At 37.2% G+C, this 13,752-nt stretch overlaps 1 protein-coding gene across 1 annotated transcript in view; it reads left to right on the top strand.

Moving 5' to 3' along the window:
- Positions 1–13,752, top strand: part of myo6a (myosin VIa) — a 55,550-nt gene that overhangs the window by 33,878 nt on the left and 7,920 nt on the right. Inside the window, exons 8-23 of the mRNA XM_016542604.1 lie at positions 906–1,086; positions 2,108–2,252; positions 2,333–2,490; positions 2,631–2,722; positions 3,637–3,709; positions 3,874–4,001; positions 4,088–4,183; positions 5,807–5,977; positions 8,350–8,388; positions 8,518–8,611; positions 9,744–9,874; positions 10,067–10,144; positions 10,649–10,778; positions 11,151–11,241; positions 12,402–12,552; positions 12,671–12,879. Coding sequence (XP_016398090.1) covers positions 906–1,086; positions 2,108–2,252; positions 2,333–2,490; positions 2,631–2,722; positions 3,637–3,709; positions 3,874–4,001; positions 4,088–4,183; positions 5,807–5,977; positions 8,350–8,388; positions 8,518–8,611; positions 9,744–9,874; positions 10,067–10,144; positions 10,649–10,778; positions 11,151–11,241; positions 12,402–12,552; positions 12,671–12,879 — 1,967 coding nt within the window. The remainder of the gene's footprint in view (positions 1–905; positions 1,087–2,107; positions 2,253–2,332; positions 2,491–2,630; positions 2,723–3,636; positions 3,710–3,873; positions 4,002–4,087; positions 4,184–5,806; positions 5,978–8,349; positions 8,389–8,517; positions 8,612–9,743; positions 9,875–10,066; positions 10,145–10,648; positions 10,779–11,150; positions 11,242–12,401; positions 12,553–12,670; positions 12,880–13,752) is intronic.

Here is a 13,752-nt window from a genome sequence, read left to right as displayed (position 1 = left end):
GAATGGTTTTGGGACGTGACCTAAAGACAACGACGAGTTAATAATATTGAGAAGCGGTTCTTCTGCTACAGGTAACAGCTGTACAGGTACATCGTGTCACAGCAGCTTTTAGGCATTGTTCTGTTTTTTGTTGTAAGTCAGAAATGACAAGGAGGCAGCTTCCCGCAATACAAAGTCAATGGAGATCGTTGGATTGACCCCCCGCCCCTCCGGCCAATCAGTGATCAGCAGGGTTTACACGTCACATTTTGGTAATGGTACTGCAAAAAGTACCAGGTACTGTACCCAGTGGAAAACCCCCCAAAAGTGAGCCATGCCATACCATGCAGTGGAAAGGCGCTATATCATGAGTTTCACGATGCAACGTTGTGGATATATTTGAATGATCGTGTTCCCCACCATCAAACTGATGAAGCTGCTTGATACACTACATGGTCAAAATGACATGCTCATGAACGGGTCAGGGCTGCTTTTCCCAAAAGCATCGTAAGCCTAAATACATCGTAGACCCATTACCACCAATGAAGCTACGATCAACTTAAGCTTCCGATGATTTTGGGAAACGTAGCCCTGGCTGTTTCAGCTATACTAATTGCTCACCAAAGATGCAGCCATGCAATATTCTTACACAAGCTTTTTCCTGTGTCTGAATTGGAGTTCAGTTATGCTCTAAAATCTTGAGGTGCAGATCCCTATTAATGCTAGTAGTTTGCAAATGAAATGTTCTGCAAGCACACGTGAAGATTGTGTTGTGCTGCACGTATGCTTTTGGTTATGTAGTACTGAGTAACAAAACATGGAAATAAATTGATTGCAGTTGCTGTGCTGAGTTTTTTTTAGCAGTCAGGCTCCTGGATGAACTCACAGGTTTCTCTTCTGAGTCTAACTTGGCCGTTGCTCCTCAGCATCTGAAGGCAGGTCCTCTGAAAGACCCTCTACTGGACGATCATGCCGACTTTAACAGAATGTGTGTGGCCATGAAGAAGATCGGTCTGGATGACACGGAGAAGCTCAACATGTTCAGGGTGGTGGCTGGGGTGTTGCACCTCGGAAACATTGATTTTGAGGAGGCTGGAAGCACCTCAGGTAAACGGAGAGCTTCAGTTACTAAACACACACTGATTTGGTGCTAACAATTAAAATACTCTTGCCAACAACTTGTGTGATTATTCATTTAAAGATGATGACAGTGAAAATAATCCAGCCTATAACAGTATCTACAAACTTGGAGGATTTATACATTTATATCCAACTGTTTAGTTTGGAGAAAAATTGGTTAGTTACCAGTTAGACAAAATATGCTGATGTGAGTACATTTAAAAATGTTGACATTATATTTTACATAAAAGCACAAGCTAGACGTGGATTAGTGATATCTAAAACTAAAAAATATAATGTTTGTTAATTGAAATAAAAAGAAATAAAAGATGAAAGATGAAAAACTTGAGCTTAAAAAAAAAAGCTTTTAGTTAGTTGCCAAGGCAACATTTCTAATTTACATTTAAGTTAAAACTAAAGCTAAATATTAATATAAAAAAAGCACATAACGACATTACAACTAAAAATGAAAGCTGAAAATATGAAATTAATAGCTTATTGACAATATTGATAATATGTACTATAGTAGTATATAAATTACACAAATTATTATAAAATAACACTGGTGTTACCAAATGTTTCCACAGTGATGGTAAAACCTTTAAGAGGACATCTCAACTGTTCACACAACAACGGTTTAATAAAGGGACTAAATAATACATTGCCTATTTTTTATAATACAAATACATTTCTTTTAAGGGTTTGATTTATTGAACCTGTGTAACATTACTATGTAAATATAAAACTGCAAGTCAATGAGTCGCTATCATGATAGAAATTAAATTCATGTGAGAATGGTTTTAGAAAGCAATTAACATATGCTTTTACATATAGGCTTAAACAATAATAAAGCCATTACTCAGAGCTGATTTCCCTCACCATAAGCATAAGTCCACATGAGCCGTTAGCTTAGTTATATACCACATGTTGATGAAAATGAAGAAGAAAAATAACATGGAAATGTTCATATTTACTGACTGGTGTTCATGTGTGTGTGTGTGTGTTTCAGGTGGCTGTGTCTTGAAGAAGACGTGCAGTCAGCCGTTAGAGTTCTGTGCGGAGCTGTTGGGTCTGGATGAGGAAGATCTGAGGGTCAGTCTGACCACCAGAGTCATGCACACCACTGCAGGGGGCGCTAAAGGCACAGCCATCAAGTAAGAGCTGCTCACGCCTTCTGAAGAGCAGCTGAACTGAGAGGCCAGTGGATAGCCATTCAGCTTGTTGTCTTCTGTAGGGTTCCTCTGAAGGTGGAGCAGGCCAGCAGTGCTCGTGATGCTCTGGCTAAAGCCATCTACAGCCGTCTCTTCGATCACGTGGTCACCAGGATCAACCAGTGCTTCCCCTTCGACTCGTCTGCTCACTTCATCGGTGTGCTGGACATCGCTGGCTTTGGTACGAGACCGTCTATGCTCATGAATACACTTTCCCACACACTTTTTTGAGCCATAAATGTCATGTAACTGGTCTTTCAACCAACAGAACCCTGACTCCTGCTTATACCAAACTCTCGTTTTTGTCTTCCTTTTCCTCAGAGTATTTCGAGCACAACAGTTTTGAGCAGTTCTGCATTAACTACTGTAATGAGAAACTCCAGCAGTTCTTCAATGAGCGCATTCTCAAAGAAGTGAGTCTTTCAGCTGACGTGTGTGTGTGTGTGTGCGTGCGTGCGTGCGTGCGTGTGTGTAAATCAGCTCATTTACTGCAGCTTCAGATGTCTTTGCCATCTTACAGTCTTTGCCATTACTACAGTAAACACATTATATTACAAAAGATTTCTATTTCAAATAAGTGCTGTTCTTTTCAACTTTCTATTGAGCAAAGAATCCTGGAAAAACGTACGTGTTTCCACAAAATATGAAGCAACACAACTGTTGTTGTTTTTTTTAAATAATAATAATAATAAGTAGATTTTTTTCCTTAAGCATATTCAGGTGCAGTATTTTCAAAATGTGTATATCAACTCATTTATCAACATACAGTAGGAATCAACAGTTCACTTATATTGTTCATCAAATTAAACAACACAAAAAACACCATGAAATAGATAATACAGAATCAAATTCAACACATATACAGTATAGCCATTTATGGAAGCCAGTTTACACCAATTAATTACTTTTTTTTTTTCGCAGTTGTGAGATTATATCAACAATCGCTTGTTATAAAGTTAGAATTGCATGATATAAAGTTGCAGTTACCTTATTAATTTGTTTTAGTGGCGGAAACAGGCTTCCATAGCCATTTAGTAAAGCAAAAAAAAAAACTTTCCATGAAATTATTCATTCTTTCATTCATCGTGTCATTTTTTTTGCACAATATTACATGTATTTTTGTATTGTGGCAAATTCACTTCAAGTTAACTGTGTTTTTCTGTAAATCAACATTTTTTGCAAGGACAAGTTCATCTAAAACAGATGTTTTGGTGCTGAAATAATAATAAATTTAAAAAAGCCTTTGTTAGGCTGTTGACTCAAAATTGGCCGTTGTAAGGCATGAACCCGACTGATATTATGTCTGTTGTTTGTGTCTGGTTAACAGGAGCAGGAATTGTATCAAAGAGAAGGTCTGGGGGTCAATGAGGTCCATTACGTTGATAATCAGGACTGTATAGGTCTGTTTCTCATTAAACATGACTACACTACACTGATTTGATTGGGCATATAGGGTACAAAAATGATATCTGCACCCTTCTATACACCAAAATAAATCCGAATGCAGAAACTTCTGGCAGCTTGATGATTGAATGAATCTGCCTTTGCATCTTCACCTGTTCAGACTTGGTGGAGGCGAAGTTAGTTGGCATCTTGGATATCTTGGATGAAGAGAACCGGCTACCTCAACCCAGCGACCAGCACTTCACTGAAACCGTCCACGGCAAACACAAGGACCATTTCCGCCTGACTGTGAGCCACGCTTTACTCTACATCTCATTTCAGCGGCTCACTCCAGTTAAGTGGCTTCATTCTTCAACTCTTTCACCGTCCCACAGGTTCCCAGGAAGTCCAAGCTGACAGTGCACAGGAACGTCAGAGACGACGAGGGCTTCATCATAAGACACTTTGCTGGCGCAGTCTGCTATGAAACGGTACACCAACACTGCATTTAGGGAGAAAACAAGGCGTTTTCAGATCTTCAGTATTTGTTTTGTTTGATTAATTCAATGGAAACATTCTAAATTACCCTAAAAGAGTCACAAATTGGGCATCAGTACTTCTGCTTCAGTTCAAAATACATTAATCTCCCTCGCCAGATGAGGATTTATCAATGTTCTCTCAATTTTTGCTGATTTCTAAATTAAAATAGCCTGTTTAATAGACCACCTCCAAGAGATCTATGTCGCCTAATGGTTTGACCAGCATTTAACTAAACATTAAACTGATCAAAAGTGACCGTAAAACATTTATAATAATGCAAAAGATTTCTATTTGAAATAAATGCTATTTTGAACTTTCTATTAAACAAAGAATCCTGAAAAAAAGTATCATAGTTTCCTCAAAAAAATAACAGTTTTTTTTTTTTCCCTTCAAAATGTGTTTATCAACTCAGCTCATTAACTGCTTTATCCCCAAAGTATTTGGCTGCAAACAAAACCTTTTTGGAGAAAAAGCTGTTTGTCAGAAATTGATCACTTTGATTCTGTTGCCCAAAGTTGATTATGGAAGCCCGTTTTTGCCACTGAATAAAAAATAAAAAAGGTAATTGCGACTTTTTATCTCACAATTCGGACTTTTTTCTCAGAATTGCGTGATATAAACTTGCAATTGCGAGTTAAAAAGTCATAATTGTGAGAAATTAACTCGCAATTCTGAGAAATAAAGTCAGAATTGTGAGAAAAAGTCAGAATTTTTCTGTTCAGAAGCGAGTTTTTATCTTGCAATTTTGACATTATATCTCGCAATTTCGACTTTATAACTCAATATAACGCAACATTTTTATTCAGTGGCGGAAACGGGCTTCCATAGTTGATTCTTAAGTTGCTGTTTTTCTCTTCTTTTTTTTTTTTTAACCAGGAATGATGTAGGTACCTATTTCAGTCAGTGCAGTTTTAGTTTTTTGTTGACAATGCTCAAGAATCAAAAAGTTGCAGATATACTGAGCTCATGTGAATTCAATTTTAAATGTAAAAAATATCTCCCATTGTGGCATTTATTCCAGATGCAGCTTCTGTGCCTCCATAAGAGTGTAAAGAAGGCTTTAAAATATTTTTGATATAAATAACTGTCATATTCTGTTGATTCCTCAATTTCTACTTCATCTTTGAATACTAAAACTGATATAAAAAATATTTTAAAAATTTAATAAAAATGGATACATGAAACTACATTGTAACCAACAAGTCCATTGCTGAAGATAATTAACCAAATAAAACTAAACGGAAATGTTAAAAAAAGAAGAAGAAAGCTATAATAACCCTTTCCATAATGAAACAGGTGATTGAAAACCATAATGACAAACAAATTGTGTAGTGTCCATTGACATGGCTGTTGGTATATTTTGGATCTGACACAAGGGGGCGTTAACGGTTCAGTTAAAATAATCTCAACATGCCAAACTATCATCCTGGCCAGTGAGTCAATTAGCAGCCTGTGGAGTGAACCTGAGTCTGATTGCTGCATTTTGGACCAAACCTTAAATTCATCTGCTTTCTAGAGAAGGAATTTAAAGTTTAGTTTTATGTGATGTAGACATTTTCCCCACTCTCTTTCAGACTCGGTTTGTGGAGAAGAATAACGATGCTCTTCACACGTCCTTGGCGAGTCTGGTGAGTGAGTCGAAGGACAAATTCATCGGAGAGCTCTTCGAGAACTCCAACCACTCCAAAGACACCAAGCAGAAGGCCGGCAAACTGAGCTTCATCAGTGTAGGCAACAAATTCAAGGTCAGTCTCAAAATCACTTAGTCTGACAGCTGTTCGAAGGGGAAAATAAGCAGGGTTCCTGCGGTTTCTAAACTCTTTCCCTGCCATTGACGAGTTATCTCGTCTTTTAGAAGACAGCGCTTCCCCGCCGAAGACGAGTTTTTACGGCTTTTTGTGTTTTCACTGTTATACACTAGGGGGCGCTATTACACATCTTCTGAATGAGTACACAACCTCCCGAACAAAAACACAAGTGAACAGGACGGAGAAACGAGCGATCTCTTATGTAAACAGATGCATATGAAAAATAATGCGATCATCAGCAATGGCAGCATATAAATGAAAACTGCATAATGTTACGGAGTAAAATGTTGATCCAGGAAGTGGTATATGTCTGTGCAAGCTTTGGAGGTGTTGATAGAAGCGATTTACTGGATTTATGCTTTGATAATCGTACTGAATATTACCCAGATGTAGTTTTTGATAAAAATTTGATTTTCTCACCTTTTTGCTCAAAATTATGCATTTTTATGAAACCTACCTATATTCAAGTGTTGATTAAAAAAAAGAATGCTTTAAGCTAGAATAAAACTGATTTTTTTGTTTAAAAGTAGAGACTCTGATCTTTATTGTGGTGTATTGCATATTCAAATATTCATACAACAAAATATTCTGGAGGCCATCAAATTTTAGTGAAAATCATCAAAATCGCTGGCGGTGGCTGGCAACTATTTTCAAAAATGCTGGCGGGTAAAGAGTTAAAAAGTATTAAAAACATATCTAACATAGGCCTTCATTCCCATTTAAGAAGTGTTGGGGACGGAAAAACAGGAATTGCGATACAGCCTAATGTGACTAATAAACTTCAGAAGACTGTTATTTAATTAAAGGAACATGTGCACTGCACATTCAAAGTCAAAACGTGGCGCTGTTGCGCAATTTTTGCGGTTTCGGAGTAGTTCACAATCAATGAGTAGCTACTGCTGTGTATAATCAATTGCTTGTGATCTACTATTGATGAATTATGACAGTGTTTGCTTTATGGTGTTTATGATGTAGATGGAAGTGTGCATATTCTATTTTGATTACATATTAAACTGTATCTGGCATTTAATTCGGCATAAACTCTTCTCTCTGGGCTGTCCTGTCAGAGCAGAAAGACTTTAGCACATTCAATACAGAGAATTGACAAGTATCACCACAGTAATCTCTTGTATGCATTTCTTTAAAAACAATATTATTGTATCAGTACAATCCAATATTGATAGGCCTATACTTGATATATTAGTACAGAAAACAGTTTCAATTCATATTGAATAAAACATGTCTTGAGTATTTGAAACTTGCAGTCTCCCCGTTTGTTTGCAGCCTGTTTAATTAAGGAAAAGATTCATGATTCATCTTAAGATTGTATGGAATTGTACTGTATTAAAGTGCCCCTATTATGGGTAATGAAAGGTTCATATTTCGGTTTTGGGAGTCCCCAACAACAGGTTGACATGCATGCAAGGTCAAAAAACACTTTCATTGTCTTATAATATGCATTTGTTTTTACCTTACTTGCTCAACGACTCCCAAATGATTCGTTCAACGATTAATTTTTCCAAGCCCCTCCTTTGCATGATGCTAATCTGCGGTGATTGGTCCGATTCTATTTTACCGCTCCAAAAGCAGCAACTAGTGGCAAAGAATGAATTTGCATTTTCATTCAGACCAATGCGAAAAGAACAAGTGGACGGGCAATATGCTAATGTTTCATGTTGACATAAACATGAAACGGCTTGGGATTCGTTTTAAAAACGACTCGTTTCAATGATTCAGAGTCGACTCTTTCTTTTGAGAGACAATAACTTTATACATGAAGTCATGACCTAATGGTTAGAGAGTCGGACTCGTAACCCAAAGGTTGCGGGTTCGAGTCTCGTACCGGCAGGGATTGTAGGTGGGGGGAGTGAATGTACAGCGCTCTCTCCCACCTTCAATACCACGACTGAGGTGCCCTTGAGCAAGGCACCGAACCCCCAACTGCTCCCCGGGCGCCGCAGCAAACAAATGGCTGCCCACTGCTCCGGGTGTGTGTTCACGGTGTGTGTGTGTTCACGGTGTGTGTGTGCACTTTGGATGGGATAAATGCTGAGCACTAATTCCGAGTATGGGTCACCATACTTGGCCACATGTCACGTCACTTTCACTTTCACTTTATACACTGTGCACTTTCAGATTTAAAACTTTTCAGGATGTTTTCATTCACTTAGAGCTGTTACACACTGCATGAAAGCTAATTTTCAAAAATCTATAATAGGGGCACTTTAATGTTATTTGGACAGGCATAAAAAGTTTTACGTTTGATACCCAGGTGTTGTTGTTTATTTTTTCATATTTTTCTCTCACAGACGCAACTGAATATTCTTCTGGAAAAGCTGCACAGTACTGTGAGTCATCAAGCCCAACTTTGATTTTTGTTGTTGTTTTCAGTTTTATCTAAATGCTAAATGTTACCACATACCTTAGCTGAAAGCAATGACATGTTTGTGGATTACAGCAGGTCATGTGTGTTTCAGGGTTCAAGTTTTGTCCGCTGTGTGAAGCCCAATCTGAAGATGGTCAGCCATCATTTTGAGGGCGCTCAGATTCTGTCTCAACTACAGTGCTCAGGTTAACACACACACACACATCACATTACACAGAGCTGCCAGTGTCATCACATTGTTTCCTACAGGATTTTGATTGATGTATCCTGAGGAGTGGTGTGAAAATCCAGCTAAAACCATTTTAAACAGCATTTCTATAGCTATTTATTATGAGTGAAGCTTTTATGACCTCATATTAATTGATAGGCTACATTAAAGTTTTTAATGTGACATTTATTATGTTATGGTGAGGGAGGGAAGCTCATGGACACACGATGCATCAACTACACAGTCTTCTACATGCCTTTGGTCATCTGATTGCTAACTTATACTTTTAGTAAAATTGTAAAAACCCTTTCACGTTGTGGTTCACGTGTCTTTTTGCTGAGAAATCTGTACTGATTTTGATACAGAAGTAAACATAAATAAAAAATGACATTGCTAGTAATATTTCAAAATGAAGCAACTTAGGTTTACTTGATTATCCATGCATTTATTTGATCAGTTTTGAGGAATACTTATTTATTAGTCTCTTGATGATCATTGTATTGCACTGCATTATATGTTTTGCCCCCACAAAAAAAAGCTACAGAGCTTTGATCATAAAACTAAGCATTTAAATATCATCTTACTTAGACATAAATATTGGGAGATATAGAGTGACAACTGATATTTATATGCATTTTATGTAAGTAGCCTGTTACTGCAGACTGACATAGTATGATACTGTTATGAAGATCTCATTCATTCACATTCATTTACAAGCTGTCAGAATTTCATCTTACTTTTTGTCCATATAATTATTAGCATCTTCACCAAATTTCTCAGTTTATACTCAGTTTGGGTACCTGATGTATCTCAACAAAAACACACACATGCAGACTTTCTTTTAAAGATGTTGTCTAAATAATCTATAAACTGCTCTATTTAAAAAAAAAATAGATATTTTAGACTTATTATTTTTAGATGTCAGGCTCTGCAGAGTTCAAATTCAGCAAGATTGATTATTGAAGTGTCAAGGGACAGAGTGTTAGCTCTCATCCCGGTCAGAATTGGCAGGACTGCTACATGTTAAAAGCTTTCTCGGCTTCAGGATCAAATCTACTGATATTCTCATTGGCTGTTCTCTGACTGTGTTTCTGTGTTTGTGTGCTCAGGGATGGTGTCAGTACTGGATCTGATGCAGGGCGGCTTCCCCTCTCGAGCGCCATTCCACGAGCTCTACAACATGTACAAGCAGTACATGCCCGCCAAACTGACACGGCTCGACCCGCGACTCTTCTGCAAGGTGCGTGTGACATCCGGACATTAACACAGTCAGCGTGTGAATGCATGTGCTGGGTGATGTTTGTTCTGTGTGCTGGGAAAGTTTCCCAACAGCTACTCAGACAACTACTACCGAGTGTAATGACAAGTTTGTCACTCTGTAATATTATTCAAAAATTAAAAGCATTTAAGACTTTTTTCCCCTCCTCAACAGGCTTTGTTCAAAGCTCTCGGCCTGAATGAAAATGATTATAAATTTGGTTTGACAAAAGTTTTCTTCAGACCTGGAAAGGTGATGTATCTTCCTTTTATTTTATTTTATTTTATTTTATTTTAATTTTAATTTTATTGTATTTAATTTAAATTTTTTTATTTTTTATTTTATTTTTTTTATTTATTTTTATTTTTATTTTTTTATTTTTTTTACTGTTTTATTTTATTTATTTATTTTTTTCTAACTGTGTCTCATGCAGATAAATGTGCAGGTCATATTTTACCCCAAAATCAAATTAAAAAAGTAAGAAACTATTTTTGGATAAAGAAATGTGTAATATCATGGTGTTTTGAAGAAAATGTCTCAATGACAAAATATGAATGGTCCTAATAATATCACAATGTTCTTTTTATTTTGTATTTTTTTTATCTTTGCAATGAACTATGACCAACCCATCTGTTAATTCTGATTGAATTCATCCTAATATATCTTTATGTGATGGGAATCTTGTTCATTCACGTGTCCTTTTTCTGACTGTGAGCATAAGTTCATGCGGTGTATTGTCTGATTTGATGTTGTCAGTTTGCGGAGTTCGATCAGATCATGAAGTCAGATCCAGATCATCTGGCTGAACTGGTGAAGCGTGTTAATAAATGGCTCATCTGCAGCCGCTGGAAGAAGGTGCAGTGGTGCGCCCTGTCCGTCATTAAACGTATGTAACTAACTGATTGTTACTCTTTAATTAGGACCTGAGGTTTATGTACACATACAGAGGAGAACCAGTTCTGCAGAAATTAAGCCATTGGTCCACACTGTGTTTAGATTCAGTCTAGACTTACATAGACATCAGGAGATGCATCTTGGGATGCTTTGTAAACACTATTGAAGGAGTTCCCTTGTATTCTGTGTACATTTTGCCTGCTTTAAAAAAAAATAGAAATAAAACAATATGGATACAAAAAAATCAAAGAATAAATACAGAAATAAACATAAGAAAAATTACAGAAATGAATAAATGAAGGGCTAAAATAATAATCGATACCCTCAGTTTGAGTTGTTTAACGTTTTTTTCTTGCTCTGTCAGTGAAAAACAAGATGCTGTACCGAGCCAAAGCGTGTATCCAGATGCAGAAGACCGTCCGCATGTGGCTGTGCCAGAGGAAACACAAACCCCGGTGGGCAGCACTTCCTCTCTTCAATGTTTCTTAGTGATGGAAAATAGTGACATGCTGGCATTTTCGCTCATGCGGTACAGCATTACATTTACTAAAAGTCTAGCAGGCAACTTTGTAAATAAACATTTAAAACATGCAAATATCTAGCTGTTATCATATACCTATAACACTTAAACATGTTGGTATTAGACTGCTGTGCGATTCAGTATTTTAAATGAAAAGTTAAAAACGAAACTTTGTAACATTTTGTTTGCCCCCTGCATTAATTAAATTAGCACATGTAAGTCAGTAAAGACATTTATAATGTTACAAAAGATTTATATGTGACCCTGGACCACAAAACCAGTCATAAGGATCAATTTCTCAAAATTGAGATTTACAACTATTTGAAAATCTGGAATCTGAGGGTGCAAGAAAATCAAAATATTGAGAAAATCATCTTTAAAGTTGTCCAAATGAAGTTCTTAGCAATGCATATTACTAATCAAAAATTAAGTTTTGATATATTTACGGTAGGAAATTTACAAAATATCTTCATGGAACATGATCTTTACTTAATATCCTAATGATTTTTGGCATAAAAGAAAAATCTATAATTTTGACCCATACTATGTATTTTTGGCTATTGCTACAAATATACCCCAGCGACTTAAGACTGCTTTTGTGGTCCAGGGTCACATATTTCACACAAATGTGTTCTTTTAAACATTATATTCATCAAAGAAAAAAAAATATCACAGTTTCTGCAAAAAATATTAAGCAGCACAAATGTTTTCAACATTGATAATAATAACGAAAAGTTTTCAGAACAGCAAATCAACATATTAGAATGATTTCGAATGACAAGGATCATGTGACACTGAATACTGGAGTAAATTGAGCTTTTCTATCATTTTAGAAAATCTATTTGAATTGTTATTTTAAACTGAATGATATTTTAGAATATTACAGTTTTTACTGTATTCAGGCGATTCAAATAAATGCAGCCCTTGATGAGTAAAAGCAAAACATTTGAACAATAATGAATCTGAAATTAATTTCTGTGGTAAGCATCAATACGTCACAGATGCTGCGTGTAAAACTGTTGAAAGCTCAGGAATACTCGAGCAGGAGTGAAAAGCATTAATGTGTGTGTGTGTGTGTGTGTGTGTGTGTGTTAGGATCGATGGGCTGGTGAAGGCACGTAACCTGAAGAAGAGGATGGAGAAGCTGAATGAGGTGGTGTCTGGACTAAAGGAGGGAAAACAGGAGATGAGCAAACACATGCAGGAACTCGATTCCTCTATCAACGCCCACATACTCAAGATAAAGGTGTGTATCAGAGAGAAAGAACACGTCCAGTGCATATTTCTGAAAACCCCTGTTCCTCATTTAACCTACAAGAGCTGTAGATGAAGAACCATGTCCTGTGTGTATCTCCTCTCTCTAGAGCACTGTAATGAGCCGCATAGACATCGACCATGAGCACCAGGCTCTGGTCACTCGCTCGCAGGAGCTACTCAGCGCCATGCAGAAGAAGAAGCAGGAGGAGGAGGAGATGGAGCGTCTGAGACGCATCCAAGAGGAAATGGAAAGAGAGAGGAAGAGACGTGAGGAAGAGGAGCAGAAGCGCAAACAAGAGGAAGAGGACAGACGCCTGTGAGTATACATCCGGATTAACAAATGACAGAAATCATGTCGTTCCTAACCCAGATTACTTTTTTCGGTGAAACAGAAAAGGTGGAATTTTTGTTAACTGTATACCAGCCAGTATTTCCTGTATAATAAAAGTGGATGAGGACCATAAAGCACCATCAAACTATTCTTAAAGTATATATGACTCTTACAATAGCCACCCAGTATTAAATCACTGAAAATCTATCCGCTGTAGTTCTCCGATCAAATGTTTGTGCCAATGCTGATTAAATGAACGGAAACTGTTTTTACTTCTGTACCTTTAAGACTTCTAGATGCAAAGGACCTGTTATAATTGGCTAATGGGTGGGGGGGGTCAGAACTTAATTAAAGTTGGCATGAAATTAACATTCCCCTGACTTTCTAAATGCATATTTTAGATAATTTTGTGAATATTAAAAATCTAACCCCTCCCCCAGACCTACTCCTAAACCTACCAATACTAGGGGATGCATAATCTGGCAGTGTGCAGAATCCGGCACTACACCGGATCTCCGGTGTGCGGCGTTTGGCTGCGGGGAAAAAAAGATAGTCATCCTACATTTGAAAACACTTGTTGATATCACATTCGAGTTCATGAGTTCGCCTACCAATGTATGAGAGGAACACAGCTTTCACTCTCAACCAAACTAACATTACTAGCCAATCAGAAGTTTTTGCTCTTATAAACACGAGACGCGCATTAGTGTGCAATTGCAGAGTCGCAGCTGATGAATGGAAAAGAAGCCTGGGTCTCGAGCGCGACACATTGAAAAAGCTGCGAGGCGCAATGGTCAAAGATTTCCATCTAGCGTCATATTTACATAGAAAAGCTATTAAAAAAGCAGCGGAGCTTTG

The sequence above is a fragment of the Sinocyclocheilus rhinocerous genome, unplaced genomic scaffold (genome assembly GCF_001515625.1).
Source record: "Sinocyclocheilus rhinocerous isolate Xijiao unplaced genomic scaffold, SAMN03320098_v1.1 scaffold819, whole genome shotgun sequence".
Lineage (NCBI taxonomy): Eukaryota > Metazoa > Chordata > Actinopteri > Cypriniformes > Cyprinidae > Sinocyclocheilus > Sinocyclocheilus rhinocerous.
This window is presented reverse-complemented; position numbering and strand designations above follow the sequence as displayed.